Source organism: Scyliorhinus canicula, chromosome 18 (genome assembly GCF_902713615.1).
Source record: "Scyliorhinus canicula chromosome 18, sScyCan1.1, whole genome shotgun sequence".
Classification (NCBI taxonomy): domain Eukaryota; kingdom Metazoa; phylum Chordata; class Chondrichthyes; order Carcharhiniformes; family Scyliorhinidae; genus Scyliorhinus; species Scyliorhinus canicula.
Window position 1 is genome coordinate 42934092 of NC_052163.1, and position 18523 is coordinate 42952614.

The window sequence follows — 18523 nt, forward strand, 5'->3', positions numbered from 1 at the left end:
TCCTCCCCCCTGGGACCGATGTATAAAGATCAGTGCCTTAGAGCCAGCCTGCCAGTTCATCTGAAGTTCAACGACGAACAGGCTGGCTCTGTTGTAAGTGTATTAAAGCCTCTGTTCAGATCCAACTACACGTGTTCGCTGAATTGATGGTTCCATCAACACCCAGCATGATTTTATATATTCGGTTTGTTTTTTTTGCTGCCCCTCCCCTGCCAGTTTTTGGTGCCGTGAGGCAAATGTATACAAGGACCTATTGAACTACTTTAATTAATTGTGGTCAAGGTGTAAAACAATCGGGGACAAAAAAAAACAAGCGGTTTCTTTAACTTGGGGCAAACGTAGCATTTCCATTTCCCACATCAGTCGTTTTGCTATATTCAGATGAGGTTGCCAATTTGGTGTCAGATATTTGATGAATTTTCTGCTGTGAATCCCATGGCCACTGGAATTAGCTGCACCCTCTTCAGAAAATGCTTTGCAAACAATGAGACGGGGCCTCCATCCCATTGGTATAAGATGGTGTCTTACCCAGCTTCCACTAAATCCCAACAGCCGCTATTAACAACAAGCCTGGTTGTTATTTGACTTTCTTAAAAAGCCAGATTTCCTCAGCCAGACTTTATTTTGTTTTTGCCGCTGGTTTCTGATGTTGCACGTCGGATTGGTGAATACAGAGCTCTGGCCAGCTCCTGTTGCAGTCAGTCTCTTGGTGCCAGTACAGTTAGCCGAATGCCTGGCTCATGGTCTGGTCCAAGAGAAAACTGATGCTGTAATCGTGCACTGTTGTAATATATTGCACTGTAATTACAACTTCTGTTCTATTCCTCTAGGAGAGGAGGTAGCGGCCTGACATTTACAACTAGTCGAACAGGAAGGCGTGCGCTGCAGCTGGAGGGCACTGCACTTGAACTCTCGGATGATGATGTTGACAATAAAGGGGGTGATATCAATGAAACGCAGACCAGCCAGGGGGAATAGAGCCATTTCATAGTCAGCACAACTCTTGTCAGATTTAAGATAGCCGCTGGGCATAAGAAGTGGTTTCAGAACTGCTGACTTCTGATTCTCTCTGCCTTTTTAAACTTTTTTTTTAAACTGGCAAGTTATAAATCATATAAGCCGTTGTCCTCCTGCATCTTAATTTTCTGTTGTCTCAACATACTGCACCTTTGCATATTGTATTCACAAAATTGCTTTCCCTCAATTGTTTTTGATAATCAAGTACTAATTTGAGCACATATTGACTGTGGAGGCAACATCCGAATTTCATTTTCTTTGGGAACCCGATTTGAATTCCATACATCACTAAAGTGGGATTGGGAAGAGTCTAGTGTATTACTATGCATGCTACATGTACAAATAAACATGTATTTCCATATATAATTTTGTGGAACATTAATCAAGTTTCTTAGTCTGCAGCTGACTGCTGCATGAAGACCAAACTGTGACCATTGCTGGATCTGTGTAAGCAAGTTGAGGAAGGAAACTGAAATAAGTCTGTTAAGATTGCAATAACTGGTTGGCTGGAGTATGTTACAAATGCAAGGACTGACCCAGACTGTTAGTGCCAATGTATTTTGAGTAATCTGTGATTACAGATCATGTATAGGGTAGTAAATAACCCACATTTAGCTGCACTTGACCTTGAAATGCAGTCCGTCACAAGATGCAATTTCACTTATATGCATGATGATTTATAATATGCATTCACTCGTGTCGCCCAATAAACTTGTTAGGAACTTAAAACCATTTTTTCTTCAAATTGCTCGAGGGGATTTATAGGTAGGAATGGCCGTTGGTGTTCAGATAATTTGCACAAATCATTTTGAAGTAAGTACGACTTTTTAAAGTGTTCAATAGCCATACTGCAAATGGAAATGTTGTAACAAGTGTGTTAGTGTTTGAAGTATTTTTGTGTCTCATTTTCTCTTGGCTCCTTGCATTGCCTCACACGGTGGAAATCAGTATTGCAGACACTTCTTCTCGGGCGATATTAAATCCCTTTAGTAACTATTTTCTATCCTTTAAATGTGGATGAAGACTGACTTTTATAGGACGGACCCAGCTGTAGAATGATCATTGTCTTTTTTTTTAAACTTGTACCACTGCGCACTAATGAACAGTATTCAGCAATGTTCTGGTTAACCACAACCCCATAATCTGATCTTGCATTCCAAATTTCCGCACTCCAAAAGGCTCTGTTTAGATATGAGGTGATATACACTTGGTCTTTGGAAATCTATACAATAAACATTTGCAACAGACTGCACGAGCTACCAGATACTGTATGATTCAAAATGTGCAAATAAATTCATATTGATCTTTGTTCTAACCAGAGTTGCATCTGGAGTCCTGTAAACAGAGATTTCAGAAAGTGCCTTAGACATGGCTTATAATTTGATTACAAGAGCAAATATCACAGTTGAAAGCTATATAGTACAAAATGGTGAGTGAGTAACCATTAAAATGGTTTTGTATTTTACATGCATCTGTGCTTCACGCCTTGTGCAACCCTTGTCATCAGAATATTCCACAGGGGTTTAACTCCGTGTTATTGAATATGTACCTTGAGCCTTCTGTAACAAGCAGGAATTTCTCAATTTCTTCTGGTTTAAAGCTTTAACATCTGTTTGAAGTCTTTTTACTGTACTGGCTGTTGACCACCAGGCCCTGTCGTTCTCATACCTTTGTATACCTGTGTTTCTAGACAGTTATACCATTCAATAAAAATTCCTTTGGAAACAATTTTTTTAATAAAACCAATAAACTTATTAAATGCATATATTGTTCTGTGTTCTACTTTTAGATCTGTTAAATTCATTTTTAACTATACATTCCTTAAATCATACATTCAAATATTTTAATGCAAATTATCTCTACTACAAAATGTTCTCAATGATTGCCAGGTTGTAGGAAAGACTGCTTCATTTCTCTATAAGGATAGATACGAAGAGGAGAAATGTAATCTCCATATTAAAAACATGCATAATCCTGGCTCGGTGTAAAGTTACCTGATTTTATCCAGAATGGTGGGGGTGGGTAAAACCTGGAATTCAGTGTTCCCAGATTGAGAGTTCCTGTGCTCTCCTCACAATTCTCTACTGACGTATGTAGGTGTGTGGGTATTGGCAAAGGGCAAAGTCAGACACTCTGTTTTAACTGTCCCCATTTATGTATGAATAGCCAGCCACTGTGCTGGCCAGTACATGAAGAATGGTTGCTTACGCAAGGTTAAATGGCAGCTGCCTACGTCACTGCAATTGTGTCCTTGCATGAATTGCTGCCTTCAGGAAAGAAATAATAGTTTCAACAAAATATTTCTGGGAGCCTCTGTGCATGTTACAAGGGAAGCTCGCTGGAGGTTGAAGCTTCTGTGCTGCATAGATGCAAGACAATTTTCTTCCTTGAGGAAAGCTGTGTGAAATAGAAATTTACTAAAAAGTTGATATGGTTTATATTCTCTGGACCTCCAGTTAATCCCACATTTTTTTATTTTAAACGCATTTTATTCAAACTTGTATCAAAGTAGGTTACAGCAAATAAACACACCGGGGAAGCATTCTTCCCAAAATCAACTATACAGTTTGTACAGATTTTTCTCCTTTTTCACTCTTTCTCCCTCCCCCTGGTGACTAAAAGCTCCTCAAATATGGTCACAGGCGTCCCCCACCTTTTCTCAAACTCCCCTGCTGAGCCCTTAACTCGTACTTTATCTTCTCTAACCGCAGGAAGTCGTACGGGTCACCTAACCATGCTGCTACCCCCGGTGGCGATGCCGACCGCCAATCCAGCAAAATTTGTCGCAGTTCAATCATTGAGGCGAAGGCCAAGACATTGGCCTTCCTCCTCTCCACGAGCTCCGGCTTCTCTGAAACCCCAAATATCACCACCAAAGAGTCTAGGTCCCCTCCCTCCTCCACTATCCTGGCTAAGACCACGAACACTCCCGCCCAAAATCTTCCCAATTTTTCACAACGCCAAAACATGTGCACATCATTTGCTGGCCCCTGCCAACACCCCTCACACTCATCTGCTACCCCCTGAAAGAACCCACTCATTCCCACCTGAGTCATAGGCACCCTCTGCACCACCTTAAACTGTATCAGGTTCATCCTTGCACAAAAGGAGGTCCTGTTTACCCTTCGCAGTACCTCACTCGATACTCCCTAATTGATCTCCATTCCCAACTCCGCTTCCCATTTCTCCTTGATCTTCACCACCCGCTCGCCTCCCTGCTCCCCCAGCCACATCCGGAAGCAGCAGTTGCTTGAAGTTAAAACTCGCCACTATTCTTAGAATTCCCCCTATACCAAAAAAAAGGTTGATATTCTAAATGGTGAACAGGGATTCTCACTCCCTGACTCCAGTGCAGGCTTCTGTGGGTGCTATTCAGGTCAAACTATCTTTTCAAGTTATCCCCCGGTATAACCCATACCTTCACCGAAGAATTTTACCTACTTACCCCTTAATAGCATCGATGTCCTGGGTCCTGCGTTATTAAGGAAGTGAAGTAAGCTAATAACCACTTTTTCAGGTTAAGTTATTTTTATTATATTTTTTCTTTTAAAAGCTGCAAACACTTTCTTTACAGAAAGGAAAAAAGATCTTGCTTCTGGCTGCTTCAGGCCCACCTTGGCAATCGATCTTCTTAAAATCTGGTCTTCTTGAGTTGTATTCGCTGGTGAACTCGGTTGCTGTGTCCTGTTCTTCCCATGCACCGAGCTGTGAGAGCTGGCTCTGCTAGCTATCTCTAAGCTGACTCTGACTTCTGTTTAAATTCTAGTCTTCCTTAGATGTATAACTGTTTAAACTCGGCTGCTTGCCTTGTCTTTCCCATGACCGAGCTCTCTCTCTCTCTCTCTCTCTCTGAGTTCTCCTCCCCTTCTCTCCTGTTGCTGGTGCTCTCTGTCCTGTCCTCTGTGCTCTGTGTCTGTTGCTGCTGCTCCCTGGGTTTATATTCTCTTTCTGAGAGTTATAAAGTTTTAACGACTTTATTGTAAATGGGCTTGTTTCACTTTGATAGTTTAAAAGTATCTTTGATGTAAACATCTTACTACAACTAATTATTCATTTTGGGCATATCGTCTCCTCTCAGATCTGATTAAACAATGCTTTGGTTTCAATAGGTGTTACTTTTAATTCTGTGATTTCAAATCGTTTAATTTTCCAATTGTCCCCAGCTCATAACTTTGCCTTTGATTTTGACTTACATGATGTTTCTCATAGACAGGTCGTCTCCAATTTTCTTTTAATTGTTTGATGTTCATAGAATTTTACACTTTAATTTTGACACCAAATTTGACTGGGCGTCTTCCATCCTTTCCAGCTGTTTACTAAGAGAGTTTATTTCAATTAAGGTGTGAAATTTTGCTTTTAGCTGCATGCTAAAATTTAACTTGGTTATGACTTGAAAGACTTGCCTGTTTTAAACATTCGTCACTTAATGCAATTGAAACTCTCATCCATGCTTTTTCAGATGCTTCCTGAGATAGTTACATTCCATGAAGGTGTGAGCCATTGTTTTAGCTTACCACATGAAGCCTGTGTGTTTGCTAAGCTTTTTTTGTGAGCAAGAATCTGCATTTTATAACCCTGCTCTTTGCAGCTGCTATGAAACTTTTGTGGGATATTTTTCTGTATTTTCAAGAACATGCTCCAGCAGGGTGTATCCTGGCAATCTAGGGAACCCCTTCCAGACCTTTTGTGCAAAGTCCCTAACCTGTAGATAGCTGAACTCACTACCCCTCGGCAGCTCTACCCTCTCCCTTAGCTCCTCCAGCCTGGTGAACCCTTCCTCCAAATACAAATCCCTCGCCTTGACCAGCCCCACTTCCTGCCACCTTCTGTATACACTATCCATCCCCCTGGCTCAAACCCACGATTCTCGCACAGCAGCGTTAGCACCGACATCCCTTCCACCCCAAGTTGATTCCATATCTTCACCGTGGACTGCACCACTGGGCTCCCTGAATACCTACTCGGAGCCATTAGCAATGCTGCCGTCACTATGTAAATCACTTATTGTCACAAGTTGGCTTCAAATGAAGTTACTGTGAAAAGCCTCTAGTCGCCACATTCCAGTGCCTATTTGGGGAGGGTGGTACAGGAATTGAACCATGCTGCTGGCCTGCTTTCAAAGCCAGTGATTTAGCCCTGTGCTAAACCAGCCCCAGTCACCATAGCCCTCAAAGTAGACCCCTTACAAGATTTGTCCATACTAACCCACTCTACCCCTTGTTAATCCCACAATTGCTCACATTCTGACGTTTAATTGAGCCTTGTACTCCAAGCATTTTGGTCTTCTCTACAGTTTTGGGTTTTATTTACAGGGTCCTCCTACAGTTTGAATATTGTGGAGTCAAGCATGAGAAAAGGCTGTTCCCAGAAATGCTTACCCTTTACTGGATAATTCTAAATCTGGATACTTGGATCAATCTCTCAAATTGGGAGAATATCTATTTAAAACATGAGCCCAATGTGAGTGGGACACCTCTGCTGAATGCATTTTAGTTCAGGCCGTACAACAAACACTATTGGTTCCTGAAAAATTTTCTCAAGTTGGAACCATCTTTTTCGATGAATCTGGGATTGGTTCCTGAGCCAAGGCCTGATGCCCTATTTTCACCAAAATAATCCAGAATTTTGTAATCAATTATAAAAAGTAATACAGCAATAAATTAATATAAAATATAAAGTTTGAAACACACCAAGTTGCTATGTTGGAACAGCAACTGAGCACCTTGAGTCAGGGTGGTGGACAGTGCAGGATGTTGATGGGCACTTATGTTTGAACTCACCTGCTGGCGTGGCCTCATAAAGCCAAAATGGTATCAATTTATAAACTACCCTGTTTGTCATAACATTGTAAATTCTAGGGCTGCAGGTATTGTGAGAGTTCCAATGTTTCCCTAACCTCACTAACTGTAAAGCTCGAGTTTGTGGTATGCAGGCTGTCGGCGCCATGAGCATTTTCAGCATCAGAATAACGAGGAGAGGAGAGCAGGGCGGCATCTGAACAGGACTAGGCCATTCAGCCCATCAAGCCTGTTGTACCATGTAATTCGATCATGGCTGATTATCCACCTCACATTAATTTCCATATCCTGTGCTCATTGGAGTTTAGAAGAATGAGAGGTGACTTTATTGAGACGTATATGATTCGCGGGGGGGGGGGGGGGGGCGACCGGGTAGACACTAAGGTTATTTCCCCTTGTGGGAGAGTCTAGGACCAGAGGGCATAATCTCTGAGATCGCCCATTTAAGACAGAAATTAGGAGGAATTTCTTCTGAGGTAATGATCTGTGGAATTCTGCACCGTGGAGGCTGGGTCGTTAAGTGCGTTCAACGCTGAGGGAATCTAGGGTTATAGGGATCAGGCAGGAAAGTGAAGTTGAGGATTGTTACCAGGGGCGGCATTCTCCCCTACCTGGCGTGACGGAGGGTCCCGGCGTAGGGGAGTGGCGCCAACCACTCAGGGGTTGGGCCTCCCCAAAGGTGGGGAATTCTCCCCACCTTTGGGGTCCAGCCCTGCGCCGGAGCGGTTGGCACTAGAAGACTGGCGCAAAAAAACCGGCGCCCCCGGCAGCGGGGCTGGTCGAAAGGCTTTTGCCGGTCGGCGCATGCGCTGGCAGTGACGTCAGCGGCCAGCTGCCGCTGATGTCACCACCGGCGCATGTGCGATGTGGGTTTCTCTTCCGCTTCCGCCATGACTGAGGCCATGGCGGCCGCGGAAGGAGAAAGAGTGCACTCAGGGCACTGGCCCGGAGTCTGAGTGGGGGCCCCGATCGCGGGCCAGGCCACCGTGGGGCACCCCCCCCGAGGTTCGATCGCCCCCCGGGGCCCACTCGCGCCGCTGATCCCGCCGTTACAGAGGTGGTTCAAACCTCGGTGGCGGGAGAGGCCTCCCAGCGGCGGGACTTCGGCCCATCCGGGCCGGAGGATCACCGCAGGGGCCTCACCGATCGGAGTGGTGGGATTCCCGCCACCGCCACATCCCGGGTGACGGAGAATCTCTGCCGCGGCGGGGACGGGATTTTCGGCGGCCCCAGGCGATTCTCCAACCCTGCTGGGGGTCGGAGAATTTTGCCCCAGATCAGTCATTATCTCATTGACTTGTGGTTCAGACCCAATGGGCCAAATGGCCTATTTCTGCTCCTTTGTCTTGAGGTCTTACCCCTTGATCTCATTAGTCTCAACAGCTGTGCACCTAGCACTGATCCTTGTGGTACCCCACCAGTAGCAGCCTGCCATCCTGAGAAATACCCCATCCTGAGAATTATCCATTTCTTTTTACTCTCTGCTTACTGCCTGTTAATCAATTCTCAGTCCATACCAGTATTTATTCCTCCCCAATCCCATACACTTTTTAAAAAACTAACCTTTGTGGAGCCTTATCAAAGGTCTTCTGAAAATACAAATGCACCACATCCATTGATTCTCCTTTATCACTACTACAAGTAACAGCCTCAAAGAAAACTCCAAAGTTTGTTAAAACGTGATTACCCTTTCATAAATCCATATTGACTTATTATATTTTTGTTCCCGCAATGATATTATAGAATTTACTGTGCAGAAGGAGGCTGTTTGGCCCATCCAGTCTGCACCGGCTCTTGGAAAGAGCACCCTACTTAAGACCACACCTCCACTCTCTCCCTGTAACCCAGTAACACCACCTATCCTTTTTGGACACAAAGGGCAGTTTATCATGGTCAATCCACCTAACCTGCATATCATGTGGGAGGAACCCCACACAGACACGGGGAGAACGTGCCGACTCCACACAGACAGCGACCTAAGCCGGGAATCGAACCTGGGACCCTGGTGCTGTGAAGTGACTGTACTGACCACAGTGCTATCGTGCTGCCCACACTTTGGTTTCTTGAAAAACACAATGAGAGGTTTATTAGGCTCATGCAATCCAAGATGGTAATTCTCACTCCCCCGCCCCCCAACACCCAAGCAAGCACTGCTGATGTCACTGCACATCACGTGACGCAGAACCCGCAGGAATGTATTCCCAGATACATAAGATTGACTCTGCCCAATTTTGACCATTCTTTTCTACATGTCCAGTTAACACATCCTGACATTTTCCCTGTTACTGATGTCAAACTAACAGGCCTGCATTTTTCCATTCTGGTAATATATGCTACTTTCCAGTCCACTGAAGCCTTTCCAGAATCTGCAGAATTATGAACGGTAACCACCAATACATCCACTATGTCTCTTTAGCACTCTGGGATGAAGCTCACCTCATTCAGGGTCAATATCAACTTTCAATCCAGTTAACTTTTAAAGTGTTACCTCTATAACTAATACTTTTTTCGTTCCCCAGTGTTAAGCAATAGAGTAAATTATATATGCATTGTGTTGGAATATGCTATAGCTTTAAGTTTAGTTTATATTTTGTATTTATGCATTAAGAAAAGGGGAGTGATGTTTGTATACCTGCATTTTAATGAGATTTGATGATTCTTGAGATATGTTATCAAGTAGGATAGTGGTCTAGGGAGGTTAAAACAAAGAAGAAGAAAAACTAGACAGTTACCTAGCGACAGGGAAACAGAAAGCAGGTTTAGTTTAGTTGGAAGCAGGTACCAGGAGGAACTGGACACAGGAGAGGGAACTGTAGAAGGCAGATTTCACAAAAATAGTGGAGTCGCGGACACCAGGAAGTAGGACAAATGGGCCCAGGAAGACACCGAACTCGAGGAACAAGGACAGGAATCTAAACAAGGTCCTGTTCGGTGAAGTTAAAGTAAGGAGTGGAGGAAAAGACCCAAATTGAAGAAGGAAAGCTGCGGGAAGCCAATTTGAGACAAAACTTGTAAGAGGTCAGAAGATCATAGCAGACAGCAACTCCTTACAATGGGCCTGTGAAGCAGTGGTGTTCTATGGTACAGCTGAGTATCAGAGAGTGTGTGTGGAAGGTGAAATTTGAATGTACATAATGATCAAAGGGAGAAGAACAGCGGAAGGAGAAATCAAAACGCTGGAGGTGGATCGTTGATGAAGACATCCAAAAGACTGGTTTGGGAGAAGGTTCCAAAGTGAGTTCAAGCGTTGAGATTGCAAACCCTCAGGAAAAAGACATCTTTCAGTGAAACCCAAACTGGTTGGCGTGCTCACAGACTGGTTGGCGTGCTCAATGTGCTATGCCTTCTGTTGGGGGGTGGGGGGGGGGGGGGTGCAGGCAATGGTGATGATGAGTTGATGAGGCATCTCTCACTTAGTTTTAGAGTGGGATGTGTTTGACTACAGGTCACCGATTAGTTTGCATTAACTTTGTACTTACTGTGAACTTTAAAATCAGTTCTGTAATTTGTTATCCTTACAAATCTCTATATCCATAAGGGAATATATAGTTGGGGTAAAAGAGTATTGTAATATAGTGCATCTTTTAAAAATATTTTTTGTGTTAAAAGTTTGTCAGCAGACTCTTGTGATTCTGTTCAATAGCCACCGTCCACACTACTAAACAAAAAGAGTAAGTTAGGTTCCACACAATGATATGATTTGTCCAGTAGGAACATCAGCTGGGATCACAACACTCAGTTTCATAAGTCCCTTGGTCGCCCTGGGAGATTACAGATGAATTCACCTGCTTAACCAACTGGCTGAAATGAAAAGAGGAATGGGTTAAGGATAAGTGAAGAGGTTTACAAAGGAAAGAGGGAGATATAGTTCAAAACTTGCATATTCTTCCTTTCTCTAATTATTAAGTCACTTCGGTAATGGAATGCAATCTCAGGAAGAAATAATAAAATATTTTGCAAATATAGGGTGGCACAGTTAGTACTATTGCTTCACTGCGGCAGGGTTTGATTCCCAACTTAGGTCACTGTGCGGAGTCTGCACATTCTCTCCATGTCTGCGTGGGATTCCTCCGAGTGCTCCAGTTTCCTCCTACAAGTCATAAAGATGTGCTTGTTAGGTGAATTGGGCATTCTGAATTCTCCCTCCGTGTACCCGAAGAAGTGTGGCGACTAGGGGATTTTCACAGTAACTTCATTGCAGTGTTAATGTAAGCTTACTCGTGACACTAATAAAGATTATTAATATAAATGCATCTGCAAACAGTTTCTGCTTTGGATGCAATGTGGGTCCGAGTCACCAGTGACATAGTGGTTAGCACTGATGCCTCACAGTGCCAGGGACCTGGGGTTAATTCCAGCCTTGGGTTACTGCTCCCCGTGCTTGTGTGTGCTCTGGTTTCCTCCCACAGTCCAAAGATGTACAGGTTAGGTAGATTGGCTATGCTAAATTGCCCCTTAGTGGCCAAAGTTGCGCAAGTTAAGAAGATAGGGGGCAAGTATGAAGTTAAATATGTTCAAGTCTGAAGTAGACAGATTTGCTTGAAGTTGCACTAGTTTTCAGAATTGATTTTAGAAACGGAATTGTACAATTGCAGACACAAAATCTTCCATGAGTCAGTGCAATCTGACACCGAACGTGCTTCGACAGCAGCTGTTTGTTTTCCTGCTTGTATTAAAAATGTCCTTTGTTTTTATTTACATGGTAACCTGATGTGGTTTTATTAATACCGCTGAAATTAGGGTAATCACAAACATTCTTGCGTGTCCAGTCCACCATATGTGAGTAACCTGATTTTAAATCACTAAAAACAACTTGAACTGCATAGAACTATCTGCAACTTTTATTGATGTGCAGTCAGTTTCTTTAATTGAATTTTAAAAAAATATTTGAAAAATAATAAAAATCTGCTTATAGTGAGTGCCCTTGTGCCTGAAATACTTTGCATTTGCCAGGTTTGAAGTTAATTGATTTTGTTGGTGCAGTTTCATATTTGGTCTGTCTCTCTCTCGCCAGATTATGAATTCTCATTACTCCCCTCATGGTTTTGTTGTCTGCTTGGAATTGCTCACTGCATCCATGTCTTTACTGATTGGCCCCTCAAGCACTAATCCCTGCAGTAAAACCAGAAAGTGCTGAAAAAACTCAGCAGTGCCTGTGGAGAGAGAGAAACAAGAGTTAATGTTTCGGGTCCACATGACTCCTCTTCAGAGTTCTGAAGGAACGCTTTGACTTTTGTTTAGGCTCCATCATCATAACCAGTAATTAAACTCAAAAACTTTGATTATAAATCACAAATACTCTGCTCAGAATTGATCAGCTGCAATGTTTTGTAGATATTTATTTCCTAAAGTTAAATACTCCATGTTTGTGTGTTCATGTGGAGCTCAGTAATGCTGTTTTAGTTTGTGGTTGGATGGTATATGTAGTCACAACAAAAATACTAATTGTACATGATTTGTTGTTCAGTTCAATCTGTTACTATGCTTTGTTCATTCTATGGTTCCTTGCAAAATGTTTGATGCTTTTGGCTGTGTGACTAATAAACATTCGATCTCATCTGCCATTACTTAGTCAAGGAAGTTCAAGGCAACCAAATACTTGATGGAAGCACATTTAGTATTTTCGTGTTTGGTTTCCAAATGATGTTTGATTAGATCGGCAGAAGAATCCAAATATTAGGGTGCCTACACATTTTAGTGGTTGTTACAGCACATTACCTGAAGCCAGGTTGACATCTACTGGCGCTAGGGCAGAGGGAGGACAAAAAAACTATCAAGAATGGGCGGCACAGTAGCATAGTGGTTAGCACTGTTGCTTCACCGCCAGGGGCCCAGGTTCAATTCCCGGCTTGGGTCACTGTCTGTGCAGAGTCTGCACGTTTTCCTGTGTCTCTGTGGGTTTGCTCCGGGTGCTCCGGTTTCCTCCCACAAGTCCCTAAAGGCGTGCTGTTAAGTGAATTGGACATTCTGAATTCTCCCTCTGTTAATGTAAGCCTACTTATGACAATAATAAAGATTATTAAAGAAGACAAGATAACATCATATCGACATTGTTAATGCTGGAAAGTATCAACAATTTACCTAGTTCAATTCTGAGGCCATTAACGTTAATCATGCAGATCTTGTGGTATGTGGGAACTCCAGGCTGCTTCCCGTGTCCTAGATCACCATTTGTGCAGGAAATGTCATCAGTTACAGCAGCTTCAGCTCCAGAACTTGAGCATCAGCTGGTGTCACTGTAGTGAATCCGTGCGGTTGACAGCTGCATGGATCTCATATTCATAGATATGGTCACCCTGCAGTTTAGGTGTTTTCAAGGACATAGAAAATAGATGACCACCAGACAATCAAGTGGCAACAGGCAAATAGAGCAAGAGGGGTACGAGGAAGACTGGAATAGCAATAGTGGTAGGTAATTCAGTAGTTACGGGAACAGATAGGTGTTTGTCCAGCCACAGATGTGAATCCAGGATGGCGTGTTGCCTCCCTGGTGCCAGGGGCAAGGGTGTAATTGAATAGCTGCAGAACACTTTCAGTGGAAGGATGAACAGCCGACAGACATTGCCCACATTAGTACCATTGGCATAGTAAGAAAGATGGATGTAATCTTGCACTTGAGGAAACTAGCAACAGGACTCCCACAGCCCCGTGTAAGTGAGTATAAAAATAGAAGCATAAAGCAGATGAATGCTTGGCTGGAAAGATGGTGCAGGATGGAGAGCTTTAGATTCTTGGGATGTTGCGACCAGCTCTGGGGTAGATGGGACCTGTACAGGCTGGAGGGGTTGCACCTAAATCAAGCTGGCTTTGTGTTGGGTATTTTGCTAGTGCTGTTGGGGAGGGTTTAAACTAACTTTTTGGGAGATAATGTCAGTGAGGAATACCAAGGTGCACAGAATACTGGGAGAGATGGATAGCACTAGAATAGGAATAGATAATATGTGGGGAGGTCAGAGTAAGGAAGAAAGTAATGAGATCAAAATCAGGATTACTGTGCATGTGTGAATGCACAGAGTGTGGTAAATAAGATTAATTGAGTTGAAGATGCATATTTAATTTACTAGCTTCTGATAAAAAGCCTCAAATACCCCATTCAATCCCCCTCCCTCCCGACTCCATAACCATCACACCCGCACTGTCCTTCACTGCCCAATCTCCCTTGCCACCGCCTGCCTCTTCAACATGATGCTGACTTTTTCCCCATAATTATACGTCAGCCCCCTGGCCCTGCACAATTGTCCCACCACCTTCGCTGTAGACATAAACCCAAACTCCATTTGGAGCCTCTGCCTTTCCTTTAACAGCACCTCCTCCGGTACGGCGGAGTACTTCTGGTCCACCACCTGGATGGCCACCATCAACCTCTGTCTCTCCAACTTCTCCACCCTCTCCTTGTGCACCTGAATCAAAATAATCTCCCCCTAGTCACCGTCTTCTGTGCCTCCCACAACGTGGAGGCAGAGACCTCTCCTGTCATGTTATGCTCCACATAAACCCAGATAGCCAATAACCCCACATCTAATCTCCACTGCAGCCATTGGGAGCCCTCTTTCCACCCGCAAGTCCACCCTGTGTGGCATGTGATCAGACACGATGATCGCCGAATATTCTGACCCAACCACCCCCGCTAACAACGTCTTGTCCAGTACAAAAAAAAAATCAATCCGGGAATACATCCGGTGGACATGCAAAAAGAATGAAAATTTCTTTGCCCCCCCAGCTCCTCAAACCTCCATGGGTCCACCGCACCCATCTGCTCCATAGGCCCCCTCAACTCCCTCGCCATTACTGACACCTTCAAAGACCTGACACGGCCAGTCTAGCCTAGGATCAAACACTGTATTAAAGTCGTTCCCGCCACCCCACCACCCCCCATAATCATCCGGTGTGTGTCTAAGTCCGGAACCTTTGCCAAGTCCCGCTTCATGAATTGTACATCATCCAAATTTGGGGCATATATTTTCACCAACACTACTGGCGCCCCCACCAGCCTCCCGCTTACCATTACAAACCTGCCTGGAGGGTCTGCCACTATAATCCCCACTGTACACCCACCCTCTTTATTAACCAATACCACCACACCCAACTCGTCTTCATCTCCAACTCCGAGTGGAAAACCTGCCACAGCCAGCCCTTCCTCAGCCCCATCTGATCCGCTACATTCAAATGAGTCTCTTGTGGAAAAGCAATGTCCGCTTTCAAACTCCTCAAAGGCACGTGATCTCTTAATCGCCCTATTTAATCCCCGAATATTCCAAGAGGTCAGCCGATTCGGGGCGGGGAGGACTCCAAGCCCCTCCGCTCTGACCAACCATATCCCCCCTTTAATGGGTTCCGCTAAGCTTGCATCTCACTCACACCCAGGACCCTCCCCCAAGATGGTCTCTGCCATCTCTCCTTGACCAACTGCACCACAACTCCACCCACATCAGCAAATCTCCCTCCCCCCACCCCACACCCTACCCTCCTAATCCTCCCCCATCCATAAACAAAGAAAACCATCTCCACCCAACTCCCCTCCCCTTTCCCTCCACACATCTACCCCCCAACTTCACTCCCATTAACTAGCCTAACAGCTAGCATAATGCCCCCCCCCCCCCACCCGAATGCCTTCCCCTCCCATAACATCCTTTTGCACCCCTCCCCCGCCCCATATCCAATCTCCTGCCCTCTCTGGCTCCCCCGTCCCATCCTCTCCCTCACCTTCCGCATCCAGTGCCCATCCCCCCACCACAAACATACTGATCGTAAATCCCAACTGTGGGCAGGTATAACAGAGACGACACAGCATAATCAATTTACCACATACACCAATAATCAATTCAACATGGTGGGAAAAACAGTAATAACAATCAAACAACCCCACATAAACGCAACTCCTTCCCTCACAGGGATCTCCCAAGCCCAATGTACTCACAAGTTCCCCCAGTCCATGGTCTCTCATAAACGTACTCCCCTCCGGTGTATCGAAATAGAATTCCTGATTCCAGAACGTGACTCACAAACGAGCAGGAGACAGAACACCAAACTTACATCTCTCCTGAATAGGGTCACTTTGACCCTATTAATCCCAACCTAGAACTTGGCCAACTCCGCTCCCAAGTCCTGATAAATACGCACTGCGTGGCCTTAGTGCACTCTTTCATTTCCTTCGCCTACCGCAGGATCTTCTCTTTGTCCAAATAACGATGAACCACGATCACCCTCGGCAGCTCAGCTGCTTTCAGCTTCCTCTTCAGTGATCTGTTCACTCAATCCACCTCAGGAGGTTGGTCAAAGACCCCTCTCCCACCATCCTCGAGATCATCTTCGCCACATATTCCCTCAATCCCTTCAGGCAGACCCACAATCTAAAGATTTTGCCTCCTCGAGCGATTCTCCAAGTTTTAAAAAAATTTGGTCATGGGACGTGGGTGTCGCAGGCAGTGTCAGCATTTATTGCCCATCTTTAATTGCTCTTGAGGGGGCCATTAAGTGTCAACCACATTGCTGTGGGTCTGGAGTCACATGTAGGCCAGATCAGGTAAGGATGGCAGATTCCCTGTCACAGTTCGAGAGATCTCCTGGTCTGACTGTTGCCCCTTACTTGTTGCCCTCTTCAATTTACAAGCCCCAAACATGCCCTCCCAAAGGAGAATGCTTAGTCCCTTATACTTAAAACACTTTCCACCTGCATAATTCCTGGAATGGGCGAAAAGACCCAAAACAATTCAACTTTGAGCAGGAGCCATCTAATGTCCACTCACACCGTGGCCACCATCTTGTAAGTCACAAGGCTACAACTGACTTGAATTTATATTAAATCCCAAAGTTCTTCATGACTAATGAAATCCTGTGTTGTGGTTATTGCAGGCGCAAAGTAAGCTCACCCATTCTCACCTCTGAAACATCACTCAACTTCACCCCCCCCTCCAGTTTCAGCTTAACTGCTACTAAACCTTCATTCCTACTTCCGTTATCTCTATATTCAACTATTCCAATGCATTCCTGACTGAAATCCCCCCCTTCCCCTTTTCATCTCTGTAAACTCAAAGTCATCTAAAACTCTGCTTCCCCGTGTCTTAACTTGCAGCAATTCTCATCCCCTCCATCACCCCCGTGCTTCCTGACAGACATTGGCTCCCAGTTAAGCAATGGCTCAATTTCTTTTTTTAAATCCCTCCATATTTTAAACTGAGTCTCCTTATTCTATTACAGACTATTGGCATTTTCCCATATATTGATCCAAGTCTCCTGATCAATATTCACTGCAGTCTTTTTCCCAGGACTACAATGGTCTGGCATATTCACACAGGATCTGAAACATAGCATCATAAAACTTGCTGATTAATTGCTTAGGTTCCGTGGTTATGGGAAGAAGGCAGGCAAATGTGGATGAAAAACGTATCAGCCATGATTGAATTGCGGAGCAGACTCGATGGGCCAAATGGCCTAATTCTGCTCCTACGAGGAGGATGAGAGGCGACTTAATAGAGGTTTATAAGATGATGAGGGGATAGATAGAGTGGACGTTCAGAGACTATTTCCTCGGGTGGATGTAGCTGTTACAAGGGGGCATAACTATAAGGTTCAGGGTGGGAGATATCGGAGGGATGTCCGAGTTGGGTTCTTTACTCAGTGGTTAGGGTGGGGAATGGACTGCCTGCTGTGATAGCGGAGTCAGACACTTTAGGAACTTTCAAGCGGTTATTGGATAGGCACATGGAGCACACCAGAATGACAGGGAGTGGGATAGCTTGATCTTGGTTTCGGACAATGCTCAGCACAACATCGAGGGCCGAAGGGCCTGTTCTGAGCTGTACTGTTCTATGTCTTATGGCCTTATGTTTGCTGGTCCATATCTCGGTTATCTCCTCCAGCCCCACAACCCCCTCCAGATCTCCGAGGTCCTCTAATTCTGGACTCTTGTGCATCACCAGTTCTACTTGTTTCACCATTGTGGCCATGCCCAAGATCCATGCCCACCATGAATGTAATGAGAGTCCCCTTTTGCACTGTTATTTGGAGGCTCACAATTTTCAAATAAAATCTTTTTTGCACCCAGACAATGGGGTTCTCTTTCTGACTACAAAGGTCTCAACAAAATTACTGGCAAGCTATAGTTAAATAGATAACTGATAATACAATAAATTAAAACACCATAATTTCAAGAATTGTTTAAGCTGCAATAACTGGTTCAAAGATTTGAGTGTAAGTATGAAGTCCTTTAACTCTATGGACATTATCCCTTACAATGTTAATTCTTAGTGACACAATATTGAAATGTAGACAGGAGCACATATGTGTGAGCTTGTGCAAGGATGAGAAATCCTTCATGATGTGACTGATGGAATCTTGACTATTTATTGTTTATCTGGAGCACATCACAACAAATACTGTTTAAGCGACAACCCTGTATAGTTATAAAGTAGATAATTCCACAAATAAAGATTGCTTCACAACAGTTTTTATTGTGCTATTTACTCGACATTTCAACCGATATAATTGCAAAACATGAACAAGGATCATTTACTACTGTAGACAACTTCGCTTTATAAATAATAGCACTTCTAAAAGCACTATTTAAACAAATATTTGGGTTGGAAGAGAATTTCTGTGACAGCATTTCCCTATTTTATTAGGCAACTTTAGTAATGTGTCTTGCATAAAAATCCCACGCCCAAATGTTTGTTATTCTTTTCAATCTGAGCATTCTCTAGTGTAAGGCA

At 44.1% G+C, this 18523-nt stretch overlaps 1 protein-coding gene across 9 annotated transcripts in view; it reads left to right on the forward strand.

Annotated features, from left to right (window-relative positions):
- The window catches only part of LOC119953638 (myosin-10), a 178866-nt gene extending 176086 nt beyond the window's left edge, over positions 1-2780 (forward strand). For all 9 annotated transcript variants that reach the window (XM_038778104.1, XM_038778106.1, XM_038778108.1 and 6 more), the window contains one exon: positions 831-2780. In XM_038778104.1, coding sequence (XP_038634032.1) covers positions 831-978 — 148 coding nt within the window. In that variant the 3' untranslated portion in view covers positions 979-2780. The remainder of the gene's footprint in view (positions 1-830) is intronic.
- The last annotated feature ends 15743 nt before the right edge of the window (positions 2781-18523 follow it).